This window comes from Colossoma macropomum, unplaced genomic scaffold (genome assembly GCF_904425465.1).
Source record: "Colossoma macropomum unplaced genomic scaffold, Colossoma_macropomum, whole genome shotgun sequence".
Lineage (NCBI taxonomy): Eukaryota > Metazoa > Chordata > Actinopteri > Characiformes > Serrasalmidae > Colossoma > Colossoma macropomum.
Genome location: NW_023494808.1, coordinates 2,150,601 through 2,164,992, shown reverse-complemented (window position 1 = coordinate 2,164,992; position 14,392 = coordinate 2,150,601). Strand labels below are relative to the sequence as shown.

Here is a 14,392-nt window from a genome sequence, read left to right as displayed (position 1 = left end):
AAGGACGGAGGAGTAGACACAGATGCATGCAGATCTTGTCTGTCTTGAAGGCGTGTACACAGCTGGAGCAGGGTGGAGTTCGTACAGTTTGAAATCCAGCAGGAAACAGAACCAGAACCAGAAAAGAAGAAATATGGACCTTCAAAAGAAATTTTTGATGATGGTCACATACAGAGCCAAGCAGACAACAGCCACAAAGACAAAAAAGTCATATAGAACAGAACAGTGTTGCTACCGATTAGCCTGTCCTCCATCTTGGATTTTCAATCGTCATATGCCTGTGCCCGCCCATCCATGCTTCTATTAGTTGATGTGCCTCCATGTCAGAATCTGTTGTTAAAATGGCTTGAACTTTTTCAACGCTCAATGGAGCATGTTTCACTGCATACAGGCACGTTTCCAGTCCGACAGAGCTAATGCAGCGTCCTAATGAAATACACTGGGGGACTGCGTTTCTGACACTGTGTCAGTCTCTAATGTGTAGGCACCTTAACTCTGACTGTGAGCAAAATAGAATGACCACGAAAAACATAAAGTTACGTGGACGTGTAACCCCGCGGTAATTCAGTCAGGCTTAGTATTGTTCATTAAGTAGGTGCTGGCCCTTAAGAAATTTACTGCAGTTTCACTTCCTGCTGACACAGTCCCTGGTTCAGATTTTTAGGTTTTAGTGTGAGGAGAGGAGAGGAGCCAGCTCCAGATACCTTCCTAGATTTTTTTCCGTTTACTGATATTCCTGCTAGGTGAGCATTCTCTGCATCTGTGTGCACCCCAGTGCACACTTATTAAGCGTTGTATTAGTTTTCAACACTAAAGCTTGTTTAACAATATTTGGACACTTCATATTTTTACTCATATATGCTTGTTGCTTCAACACTAATAAGCCTAAAGATTGATTGAGTTTGGTTTAGCAAGAGGAGAGGACAGGACAGATAGACCGCAGCCAGCTCCAGATACCTTCTACCTTTAATTCTGTTTACTGGTTCTCCTGCTAGATTGGTGCCGTGCTTCCTGGATCCGCATTAGGCTGGGCTTTCCCTACACAACTTTTAAAATCTTAACAGATTTCTAAAACAGAGAGCATCACAAACTTAACCTCAGTTTGTCACAGAATTTCTTGTCTTTTTGTCATGAAACTGTAAAGACAGTGACCTGATATGGATCAATGTTATAATCATGATATCGGCTCATATCTGTGTGTGTGTTTACACACAGCTCCTCTGACTCTTCTGTGCTGTTCATGCACATCTCCGTTCTTCCAGCTCTCTGATTGGCTGTTTGAATCACTCTTTGAGTTAATCTCTGATCGTCTCACACTGCAGGACTCGTGAACGTTTTTAGTCGTAAATATTGAACGTTTGATAATCTCGGAGGGCCTCTGTTCACCCCAGAGTTCAGTTGTATGGCTAAAGATTCACTCTTCGCTCCTCTCACTGGAATGATGAGAGAGCGAAAGAGAGATCGATCGACCAATTGATCAGTCGACCTCTGGATCTGTCCTTACACTGACCTGGATCACTTACCCTGATAGCAAGAGGACAGTGGACCACTGATGGCAAAGCTGGTGGTCCACTGGCCTTTTGCTCAGCGTTTTCCTGGCGGCCCACCAGTGTTTAAGCAGAGTATTAGACAAAATTCCACTTATCCTCGCTTATTTTCCACTTATAGTCCAATTTACTGATTTTTCCTTCCTTCGTTTCTTTAGTTATACTTTAACAGTCAGTGGGATGCCGACCTTATCAAGCCAGCGGACCGATATATGCTGCTATCCAGGTAAGTACACATTTTTGACTTTTTTTTTATTTTTATTTTGGGTACCCAAATAACATTTTTTTTTACTCTTTTTATTTCTTGTTTCTTGGAGTAAGCCTTCACTGACTTTTTTCTTGAGTGGACATTTTGAACTGAAGCAATTATGTAACAGCAGCTGTTTTGAAAGTAAGCTAAAGTTCTCAGTGTTATAAAGCTCAAGGTTAAAGAGCACTGTTCCATATATCTCCCTAAGCATGGTCCACATTCCGGAAAAGTGAATTAATTATAGGGAAATTATACCTTCAGTTCTTACTGTTTATTTTATTTGTCATACTCTCTAATTACTCTGTTACTCTAATTGCTATTACTGCAAAATTACGATACGTTCCAGTCCAGTAAAAATTTAATTTTATTGGATAGAGGTAGTAAACTTCTACCAGACCCTAAATATATTCTCCACTCAGTACAAGCTAATGGTGGTCTTCTAATTTGAGCAGAACATTTAATGCCTGGTTTCAGACCCTTTAGATGCGTCTCCAGAAAATGCTACAGGGAGAAGATAAGCTAAATTGATGGACTGGATCCATATAACCTGCATGTCTCCAGAGTTCAGAGCATTCCAATGCATGAGATTTTACAAAAACTGATAAAAGTGGCCATCAAAACTGCCAAAGCTCTAAAATAGTACATTCATACACAGCTGAAGATTCTTATTTGCCAGCTCCTTATGCAAACTTCCCATTCGACCTTAAATGGTGCTGCAGCTACATTTAAGGTGTCTTCAAACAAGAAGCTAGCAAATATGAAGCCAACATTAATATACCTTAATAAACACATTAATTTACCTCAATAAATGCTCTGTAATCAGGAAACATCTCAAACATTTTCTCATGGAGATGTTTAATGATCAGCTAACGAGCAGCTCAGTAGAGCTGTAATCATCCACTGGAGCTGCTGGACTGTTGAACACATCTCACTGGCTGATCTAACATTGCATCCCAAACCACACACTTCTGTGCTTCACCTGCTACACTAATGAGTGCACTTCTAAGGATATCTAGGATATGCACTATTTTTGCATAGTATTCAGTGAGCTAGTATGTGGTTTGGGATGCTGCAGAAGTAATGCAGCAGGAAATCTCAGCCATTTAGATTGTAGCTTTTAATTGTTATCTACTACAGCATCACATCAAATTAAATAAAATAATGTGCTTTAGAACTAGTTTTAAACTGAGTGATGCAAAAAAACATTTTACTGCCTTTGCTGGATCAGTTATGGCTTTGTTATCTCATAACAAACTGCCACTGTGCTCCAGAGTGAACTTCAAGTTGCCTACCAAAACAGTGGCAGCGCAATTGTATGACAAAATATGAATACCCACTACAACTAGACTACACCACTGGCTGTAATGAAGCTTCATTTGGGTCATGTGACTTGGCCACCTCTAGGCACTGTTTTCACTTGGCGATGTCGCAAATGTTTCAATGTTTCTGTTGCTTGCCCAATACAATTTTTATGTCCTGTGGCGGTTACTGACGTGACGTGCTATCATCGCACATAGTCTGCGAAGCTGCTGGGTTGCAAGCACATATAAAACACGGGACTTGACACACTCAAAATGGAGTGAAAAGTAACAGTTCATCAGTGCACAGTCACAATGCTACACTAACTTTTCTTCCTTGAGTGACCATTTTGAACTGAAGCAATCATCTAACAGCAGCTTATACTGTAAATTGTTAGTCATTTGTTTGCCTTTTTCATCTGGATTAGATTAGAATGGCAGAATCAGAAACATATGCCTACAGCTCTGTTGACTTTCTCATTCTGGCACATGTTAAGTTCTGTGTAAGTCTGATTATAGCCAGAGATAATGATTTATTGGAGTAACTCTTATGACCCACCTCCTGGACGGTTAAGGGGTTAATCAGGAGTGGCCTCCACTGTGAGTGTAACTTCATATGGAGTCAGGTGTTTGTGGAGGAACCGGTTTGGGAAAGGCTGTTGAAAGTAATTCTGCATTTGCTTCAGGGGGAGGTGGAGCCAAGATACACCTACACATATCAGTGGAACGATTAGAAAGGTAAGTAATATTTCGAATAACCTATGTGTATTTCGGAGACTTTGTTTAGTTATATCTTTATCTGTCATGTCAAAATGAAAGAAAGGTGTCAGGGCAACCAGGATGAGAAACCAGGATGTGCAGGAGCTGAAAGCAAATGTTTCCCATTTGTTTTCCAGACTACAGCAAAGTAAAAATTCTCCTTATACAGAAAAAAACAGCAAAATTTCTCCTTAAATAACACATTCCAAATATCATACATGTGATCATCTCTCAATTGTACGTGTGGAGGATAGTTCTAGTGATTCTAGTGAACTGTTGAGTTTTTTATGTGGGCGGGTCAAATACTGAAGACACATTTTCAGTTATCATTTAACCTGTTATACTTTTTATTTGAAAAAAGTAAACACTAAATATTAAATACACACATCCAAAGGCATGGGAGTGATTTTGGGGGGTGGTGGAGGTTGGGGGGAGTTATGGGATGTGGGTCAGAAATGAGAACACAAAAACGGAACATTCTGACATGCTTAAAGTTTATGCAGTGCTTTAAATACACCATCAATTTAATAAGCAGCAACTGTATGAATATATTGCTGAATTGCATTGCATAAAAATCTACATTAAAAAAAATCTGCATTTTGTATATCAAGCTAAATGCTAGTTAGCACTAGCAAACTGTGCGTACTCTACTGACAGCAATAAACCTTTTGGAGTAGTTATCACTGTATTACAACTTTGTTATTCAGTCCTTTCTATTTGCAACCAACACTGCATAACCAGGAAGTCACCACCTTATTTCACTGCGTGTGTTTTTGTTGTGGTACCATTTTAAGAAACAGTTGTGGCCTAAAACACTTTTGTTGTTTACCCCCCAAAAGCACACAAATAGGCCCAATACAAGTGTGTTTGGTTAATTATTACTTTCATTGTTCATTAACAATGAAAGTAATAATTAACCACAGAAATTATATTATAACATGCTAACATCTTTAAATTCAAATCATTACCATATTATAAACCTGAAATTCAAGTCATGAACAGCTTATTTTAGATTCAGACCAAAATTCAAATCATGAACAAATTTCAAATTTAGACCAGAATCTAAATAATAAACAGCTGGGCTGGCTGCAGGATTGTGGAGGGGGGGGCCCACTTTGCTGGCTAATGTACTGTAAAGTTAGAGGCTAACTAATGACAATGGCTACCACAATCTGTCAATTATATACATTTATTTTATAGAAATTTAAGCTAATTTTATTGCTGATGGTTGGATGTTTGGGATTCTTATAAGTTACAGATAATCTTCTCAGCATTCTAGATCCAGGGCTGTGTCTCATGATGCAGTAATTCTTTCTTACCCAGCAAACTTTAGGCTTTGTAGGATTTAACCGTGATGACAGACCCCAGATCGGCTATGTCTTGTTGTGAAAGTACAAGCCGAAACATAATATTAACACCACAAACAAATTCTCATCTTTAAGCTTTTTCACCCCAATGTGAGTAGCAGCCCTTGGCCTCAATGCAGAAGACAGTATGTGACAGAATAAGTGTCTCTAGCAGGTGCCCAATTTTTTTTATTTATTTATTATTTATTTATTTGTCAGCCTTTTCTTCTCACTCAAGAGTCTTGGACAACATAATGGTACAGTAATAACACAGAAGTTGTTAGGCGGCCTACTGGTGGCTGTGTGGCCCTAAGCAGCCACTTATGATGCTTATTAGGTAGAGCCAGCACTGACTAACAGAATATTTTACAATCAGACCAAAATTCACAACCTGAGCAGTTTATTTTAGATTTTGACTACAATTCAAGTCATGAAAAGTTTATTTCACAACCCCAATTAGGATGCTTTGCAAAATGTAAATAAAAACAAAATACGATTATGTGCAAATTATTTAAACCCTGCATTTCATTGAAAACGGCGGCATGGTGGCGCAGTGGGTAGCGCTGTCGCCTCACAGCAAGAATGGCCTGGGTTCGATTCCCGGCCAGGTGACCAGGGGCATTTCTGTGTGGAGTTTTCCTGTTCTCCCCGTGTCTGCGTGGGTTTCCTCCAGGTACTCCGGTTTCCTCCAACAGTCCAAAAACATGCAGTCAGGCCAATTGGACGTGCTAAAATTGCCCCTAGGTGTGAGTATGTGTGTGAATGTGTATGTCTGTCTGTCTGCCTTGCGATGGACTGGCGACCTGTCCAGGGTGTATCCTGCCTTCCGCCCAATGACAGCTGGGATAGGCTCCAGCACCCCACCGCGACCCAGAAGGATAAGCGGTTTAGATGATGGATGGATGGATGGATTTCATTGAAAACAGTACAAAGACAACAAATCAAATGTTCAAAGTGAGAAATTTTATTGTTTTTTGAAAAATATTTGCCCATTTTGAATTTGATGCCAACAACAACAAGTTCCAAAAAAGTTGGGCGGTGGCAACAAAAGGCTGGTAAAGTTGTGTAACGCTAAAAAAAACCCTGGTGGTTGATTGGCAACAGGTCAGTAACATGATTGGTTATAAAAGAGCATCTCAGAGAGGCTGAGTCTTTCAGAAGTAAAGATGAGGAGGGGTTCACCACTCTGTGAAAGACTGCACGATCAAATAGTGCAACAATTCCACACACGTGGAAAAGTGTCCTGTGGTCCGACAAATCAACATATAAAATTTTTTTTTGGAAATCATGGACACTGTGCCCTCCAGGCTAAAGACCACTCGGCTTGTTATCAGTGCACAGATCAAAAGCCAGTATTCATGATGGTATAGGGGGGCATTAGTGTACATGGCATGGGTGATGTGCTCATCTGTGAAGGCATCATTAATACTGAACGATATATACATGTTTTGGCAACATACGCTGCCATCCAGACAACGTCTTTTTCAGGGAGGGCCTTGATTATTTCAGCAAGACAATGTCAAACCACATTCTGCATGTATTACAGCAGCATTGCTCCATATTAAAAGAGTTTGGGTGCTAAACTGACCGGCCTGCAGTCCAAACATTATTAAATTAAAAATATGACAAATGAGCCCCCGAACTGCTCAGCAGCTGAAATCCTACGTCAAGCAAGAATTGGAAAACTTTTCACTTTCTACACTACGGCAGTGTCTCCTCAGTTCCCAAATGCTTACAGAGTGTTGTTGCCATCAAGTTCAAAATGGGCATACATTTTTCAAAAAACAATACAATTTCTCAGTTTTAGCATTTGATATGTGGTCTTTGAAGCATTTTCCTTTAAAACCTTTAGTATTTTCCTTTTAAACCTTTATGGTTTACTTGATTTACATATCATTGCATTCTATTTTTATTTACATTCTGCACAGCGTCCCAACATTTTTGGAAATGGAGTTGTATGTTCAGACCAAAATACAAGGCACTAACAGGTTATTTTAGACTGAGACCAAAATTCTAATTATGAGCAGATTATTTTAGATTGAAACCAAATTCAAATAATGAACAGTTTATTTTAGCTTTAGACCAAAATTCAAATCATTAACAGGTTATTTTAGATTGAGACCAACATTCAAATTATAAGCAGATTATTTTATTTTAAGACCAAAATTTAAATCATTAAAAAGTTATTTTAGCTTTAGAACAAAATTCAAATTGTGAGCATATTATTTTATATTCAGACCAAATTTCAAATCATTAAAAGTTTATTTCAGATTCAGATTGGAATTTCATTCACACCAGACATGTTTTAAATATTTGAAATTATTAAAACTATATTTTATTTTAGGTTTTCACTTAAGAGATGCTGATATTATGTTAGCAGAGGAGTGCCTAAGCTCATGACCCTGGCTCAGACTGTGTCTTAAGGCTTTACAATGGAATATCAAGTACCTTCTTCAGCTTCAACCTTTCCACCTGAAGTGATCTCTTACAGCTCTACCATCACAGCTCACAGTGCGGGGGTTGCTATTGCACCTCAAGTGATTAACTCCAACATTGTAGGTCCTCTCAACATCACTATTATGCACTCAGCAGGTAAGTAAGGTTTTCTTATTTTGTTTCCAACTAAGTTTTTTCTGTCTTTTTTACTGCCCTAATAAAAAGGTATGAAGAGAATCTTGTATTTGAATCATTCATTTTCTTTCTTTTGTGTGTGTGTGTGTGTGTATGTGTGTGTGTGTGTGTATGTGTGTGTGTTGGGGGGTGTTGTCTATCAGCAAATGATCAACAGATCCCATCAACATCAGATGGAGCCCCTAGTATAGGTAATTTAGACTGCACGCATCATTGTCCAATACCATTTTTTCTCAAAAATATTGTTCCAAGGTTTTGGAAAGTTGAAATGTGTGCTTTTAATGTAAGATACTGCTTAATATTTACCTTCCTTAGGCTTGTACTGAGCAGACAACTTCCAGTTTCACAACCATGACACAGTTCAATGAAATATAAAATGTAAAAAATTCGCAAATATTTTTAGCATTAACTTAATTAGGTTGATAGCTAGTAACGTGTCCATAGCTTAGTCAAAGGAGAATTTTACCTCTTTGCCTGCCACGTTTAACACAATCTTGACAATCCAGTGTTGACCAGAGGAGGATGGGTTCACCTGTCGAGTCCTGGTTCCTTTTCAAGGTTTCTTCCCTCACAGGGAGTTTTTCCTTTCCACTGTTACCCTTGGCTTGCTCATCAGGGGTTCAGAGGGGGTTCAGAGTCTGTTCAGCAGCATGCCACCATGTCACACTGAATCAAATTCATCTGCTCCATTTTTCTTCTCATCTTACAACCTTAATAGCAAAACAACTCCAAGCACCAAGTAAAGGGACAATGTAATTAGACCTCTTTTCTGCCTTGGCTAAACTACCTAAATATACTATGCCTCACATACCCAAACGATACCCAAACGCTACACTGTCTGACCAGTCTGATTCTGAATCCAGCTCCTCCGTATTCCACTGGCATAAAGTCATACCAAGGCTCCACCCAGGCTGCTACAGTGTTGTCACTTCAGAATCAGCTCTTAAAAACAGATTTCTGGATAGTTTCTGAGTTCATCCTGGAGTTTTTAGGGGTCTGGCCTTCTGACTACATGCAGAAGCTACACAGAACTCCAGCCCAAGTTCTCAGAGTTCACCCCCCTCCCTCACTCTGTTTTCCCTCAATCTACCACCATGTTGAAGGCATGGTCTGAACTCACAAAATGTAGTTATGTTATAACTGAAGTTGGAGGGAGGAGCATGGCTGAAACCCTTACTTCTTCCAATCTAACGCCCTATAAATTCTCATCCTCACCTTCCGTTCCTGTGACAAATCATTCACAGTCCCCACCATCACTCCATCTCCTCCCTGTTCCTCAACCCTACATCAGTCCAACTACAGCTATGAAGGGAAGTGTGGCCTTTTAGCTACAGGCAGACGCTCCCCAGAACTCCCACAGTTTTCCCTCATGCTACCACCATGTTGAAAGTATGGTCTGAACTCACAAAATAATATGCTACAACTGTCTATTCACAACTATCTATTTATTGATGAGTTGTCTGCCTGCCTACTGGAGAATACTGCATCGCAGTAGAAAGAAATTTTATCTTGTACTAAGCTCTGTCTTTAGGAGGTAATTTTTATGTTCAAAGCACACATTTCACCATAAAAAAAACCCAACAACATTATTTTAAACCGCTTCAAAAAGAAAAACACGTTCTTTTAGTGTTTTCCTAGAACAACTGAGAATGCGCATAGTAGATTGTAAAGTAGGTTGTAAAATAGGTATAGGTATAGTAGGTTGTAAAATACATTATTATTGGTTCAAAAATCCTCCCATTTACTGACATTTATCTTCTTTCTCCAGAAGACACAGAAAAACATTTAAGTAAGGGTAAGTAGACTCAGAAAATCATAAAATTAGAGGCTTCATTGTTGTTTATAATATATAATTATAACGTATTCAGTTGAAGTATATTACATAGTATGAACACACATGACAGATTTCAGTTTTATTTTGTAATCTATACTTACAGAGGATTGGGATTCTGTGCGCCAAGTTCAGCAGAAACTAAAACTCAGCTTGAAGACAAAGCTGAAAACCATCTTGGGTGATATTGCAGAGAAAAATACAGTACATTACAGCACAATACATGACTTGATTCAACCTCTGCACTACATCTCAGAGGGTGGAGAGACGGAGACAGAGAATGAAATTTGGAGAATTGAAAAGGCATCTCTGAATCAAATACCTCAAAACAAGACAGTGAACTCCGATGACATCTTCAGGCCTTTATCCGAAAACAGACAGTACCCCAAGAACGGTGCTGACTAAAGGCATTTCCGGCATTGGAAAAACCTTCTCTGTGCAGAAGTTCATCTTTGATTGGGCAGAAGGCAAAGCCAATCAAGATGTGGACTTCATGCTTCTGCTTCCGTTCTGGGAGCTGGACTTGATTAAGGATGATAAATACAATCTTCATGTACTTTTATGCAGATTCTACCCTGAGCTTGAGGATCTGAACTTAAAGATGTATAAAGAGTGCAAAGTTGTGTTCATCTTGGATGGTCTGGATGAAAACAGAGAGTTTTTCAAGAGTGAGAAACTTTATGATAAGGGCATGAAATCATCTGTAGGTGAGCTGATATCAGATCTCATTAATGGTAAGCTGCTTCCCTCTGCTCACATCTGGATAACCACCCGACCAGCAGCAGCCAAAGACACCACCACTCAACACTTTGACCGAGTAACAGAAATACAGGGATTCAATGACCTGCAGATAGAAGAGCACTTCAGGAAGAGAATCAGTGATCAGGATCAAGCCAATGAAATCATCTTACACATTAAGTCATTCAGGAGCCTCTACGTCATGTGTCACATACCGTTCTTCTGTCATATCACAGCAACAGTCTTTGAAAAAATGATAGGTAACCCTGTCAGTGGAGAGCTTCCCAAAACATTGACTGAAATATACAGCTGCTTTGTGCTTAACAAAGCTGAAGACATCAACGAGGCAAGACCAGTCAAATTGTCTCATTCAGATGAACAGACTATTGTTGCACTGGGGGAGTTAGCTTTCAATCACCTTAGAGACAATGCTGTGATTGCTGAGAAAATGCTGTTGCATTATGGCATTGCAATCAGTGAAGAGGCTAAGCACTCTCAAGTTTTGAAGTTCGTCCTGAGAGAAGAGAAGCCGATGATAGCGGACCTGAATTGTTACAGGTTTCTGCATTCAGGTGTTCAACAGTTTCTTGCTGCCCTTTACTTTCTGAACTCATACACCTGCTTAGGTATTCCAAAATTCCATCCAGTCCAAGATAGTCAACTGCCACATGATCGAACGTCAGCTGATACTCTCAACACAGAGGAGTTTGATGTAAACCCTCAGCAGCAGAACACTTTACATGATATGTTCAGGGTTGCTTTGGACAATGCTTTGAAGAGTCATGATGGACATCTGGATCTTTTCCTTCGTTTTCTTCTTGGCCTATCTCTTTATTACAGTCAGAACTCACTGAGTCAGCTCATAGGTGCTTCAGAGCATAGTGAGGAAAACATCCAGAAGACCATAAGGTATATCAAATACATAATTAGGAATAAGAAGAAAAGCTTCCCACATCCTCAATGCATAAATCTGCTCCACTGCCTGGCTGAACTGAGGGACTACTCTTTTGAAGAGGAAATGCAGAAGCTCCTGTCATCAAGCAACAGTGCTGAAGATCAACTCTCCATTGCACAGTGCTCAGTGCTCGCTCACCTCGTCCAGGTGTCAGGAGCTGTACATGAGGAGCTTAATGTCGGGAAACTGTGCTCTATCCCCGCGGGTCAAGAACGACTGATTTCAGTCCTTCAATACTTCAAGAAAGTTTTGTGAGTATTGAAAATATCTAATTAATTAATTAAAATTATTGTTGGTTACAATATCTCCAATCTTCAATCTCCAGTCTCTGTTTTTCATTGTTCCATTTTCCATACTGTATTGTTTTCCAGTTCAGTACATACGTTTAGAAGATTACATTTCGATAACTATTGTATGGTGTTATCTATAGGTTGGTGAAATGCTGGATAATCTCAACGACCTTGGATACTTTAATTTCAGCTCTTAAGTCACCTGACTCACATCTGATAGAGCTTGACCTCAGTCACAATAACTTTACCGGTGCTCAGTTAACGTCTCTTTGTTGTGCACTGAGGAGCTCTAGACTTCAGTCACTTAACCTCAGCCATGTAAACCTATCAATCATACCACAAATGGGTGAATTTCACTGGTTAAATTTCATGTCTGGTGATATTCAGCCCCTCTGTAATGATTTCCTGGATTCCATTAAGAGAACAACTACTGGGGTAAGTCACACCATTCTCATTTACACGCCTTGGTCAAGTGCAGAATGGTAGTATCTCCAGAGCACTGCATCAAACCACTGACATTTTAAACCATGGCAAGTTGTCAAATTGTTTAGCTACTGTAGTTTACTGTACATAGTTGTGATGTGTCACTCAAATGAATCAACATATTTAGAGCCAGATTTAGTGAAAATGATGAGATGTTGACTGTTACATGTGTGAAAGCCTAGACAACAGGCCTGCCGCTGTCCGAATGCATTCCTGCTTGTTTTGGTGATGTATGCTGTGAGATATTTTGTTTCTACATTTATTTATTTAGTTTTATGTATACTAAGACAATGGGAACACTGTTATTTAGTTGTTTAGAAGGAAGGATAAGATTCCATCAGACAATTTAAGAAACAGTTAAAAATCAACATCAATGTGCAAAAGTTCTAACTTCCTGGTCTAATTGCATGTTTTGTTGATTTTCTGAGTGAGAACAAACTTAAATATGGCATTATTCTGTGAAAGTTTTGTGAACAATTTTTTATTTGCTGAGATTAACATATTGGAAAAAATAGCCAACTTTGGCTAATTTGGAAAAAAATTCACTTGCACCAGTCTTAATTTACATGCAAAAACATATACACAATTACACATGCAGTTCTCATCATCACCACAAATTGAACAGGTAATGTAAGTTATATGATGAATGTGATTAGGGCCATACATTTCCAGCAGTAAAAGCAGTTAATCAGTGGAGCAGTAAATAGGCCAGGAAGAGTCAGGTATACCAAAATAAGCTACATAAGAACTCATCAAAAGGTAGCCAGATTCTGAGGGATGAATAACATAAGAATTCTAGCGCAATCCTGCATTAAAAATGATATGTATTTAATGATATCTATTGTAACTCAGAATTACAATAAAGGTGAAAATTTAAAATGCAGCAGAGCAAGTTAAAGATGGATAGAAAAAGTTAAAAATTAAATTGAATCAACTAAAATCAAATTAAAAACTGAATGAACAAAGTAAAATGAATAACTAAGAGCAGAACAAGTTATTTATTCATGTCAAAGTCTGAAATATACTGTTTGAAAAAGAATTCATCACTTCTATTATTTAAAATGCTTTAGTTAACAGTTTATGGTTTACATATTTAAGAAAATACATTTAGAATATTTACTGACCATTAATGCTTATTTTTCACTATTTTAAAATCAGTCTACAAACATGCTTGTTAGATAAACTCTTCTTTATTGGAGCAACTCAACAGATGGATTCTTTACAATCCCTATCAGTAATTATTCTCAGTGTTACTGAGCTCTGCTAAAGCCTGAGTAGACTGATAAATCAATGTGATCAGTTATTAATCTCAGGGTTACTGAGCTCTGCTAAAGCCTGAGTAGACTGATGAATCAATGTGGTCAGTTATTAATCCCAGTCTTACTGAGATCTGCTAAAGCCTGAGTAGACTGATAAATCAATGTGGTCAGTTATCAATCCCAGTGTTACTGAGCTCTGCTAAAGCCTGAGTAGACTGAAAAATCAATCTTATGAGTGGATTTGTGTATGTTCAGGCATTTAGATATTTTGATAGCCATTGTTAGATTTACAATTGTTTAAGCATTTTTATCTTATTTAATTTGTCTTCCCCATGTTGATGAATGAGTTGGCCTCTGTGTTACCTCATATTTATATCACAGTTAAACAGAAAGTCAAGGATAACTACTTAAGACATTCTGAACCCGCAGGTGGACTTAGGAAAAGTAAAATGTGAACATGAAATGGGAACATGCGTCAGTTACACATATTTGTTCATAGAGGTTCAAATAATTGTGACATTTGGTTCTGCTTAAAATAAATATTTTTATAAGGTTCCTTAGACTACATTTAGTTTAGTAAAAGATTTGATTTCTGTCAAGTTGTCACTGTAAGATTGTGAAGAAAACCACAGAGATATTTTTGTAACTCATAGCCTTTACGTAAACATGTATTACCTGTCAAAACAGATATCAGAATGTATATATTATGTTCATAATATGTTTCATAATATTGTAGTCTTGTGCAATGCTGTAATGTTTTGTATAATAAATACCACAAAATAAAGTGTAATTAACAGGAGGACTTTCATTTGTGCTGCAGCTGAGAACAGAAACTTTTGGATCAGCAATTTTATGTGCCATCCTGTCCGGCCCTCATGTTCAGCTACACTGTAAAGTGAGTGATTAAGAAATTTGAACTTAAGTACACAATAAAAAAGGCTTGAATTACAAGTGATTAGCAGGAATCAAAAAGATGAGCAGAAATCTCTCTCTTGTATTTCCACT

At 38.4% G+C, this 14,392-nt stretch overlaps 1 protein-coding gene across 3 annotated transcripts; it reads left to right on the top strand.

Moving 5' to 3' along the window:
- The first annotated feature begins 3,729 nt into the window (after positions 1 to 3,729).
- LOC118797670 (NLR family CARD domain-containing protein 3-like) lies at positions 3,730 to 12,726 on the top strand. 3 transcript variants are annotated; one of them, XM_036556943.1, is made up of 5 exons: positions 3,730 to 3,833; positions 7,545 to 7,792; positions 7,975 to 8,022; positions 9,769 to 11,606; positions 11,786 to 12,726. In XM_036556943.1, exons 4-5 carry the CDS (start codon positions 10,009 to 10,011, stop codon positions 12,129 to 12,131), a joined length of 1,944 nt encoding a protein of 647 aa, XP_036412836.1. In that variant the 5' UTR covers positions 3,730 to 3,833; positions 7,545 to 7,792; positions 7,975 to 8,022; positions 9,769 to 10,008; the 3' UTR covers positions 12,132 to 12,726. The 3 variants fall into 3 exon arrangements, with proteins under 3 accessions (XP_036412836.1, XP_036412837.1, XP_036412839.1); XM_036556944.1 differs by lacking the exon at positions 7,975 to 8,022; XM_036556946.1 differs by lacking the exons at positions 3,730 to 3,833; positions 7,545 to 7,792 and having other exon boundaries at positions 7,939 to 8,022.
- The last annotated feature ends 1,666 nt before the right edge of the window (positions 12,727 to 14,392 follow it).

Excerpts from the sequence above, each read along its gene's own strand:
- LOC118797670 (XM_036556944.1), top strand. The coding sequence starts at position 10,009 with ATGACATCTTCAGGCCTTTATCCGAAAACAGACAGTACCCCAAGAACG. Across the intron at positions 11,607-11,785 it reads CAATACTTCAAGAAAGTTTT|GTTGGTGAAATGCTGGATAA; the intron begins GTGAGTATTGAA and ends TGTTATCTATAG.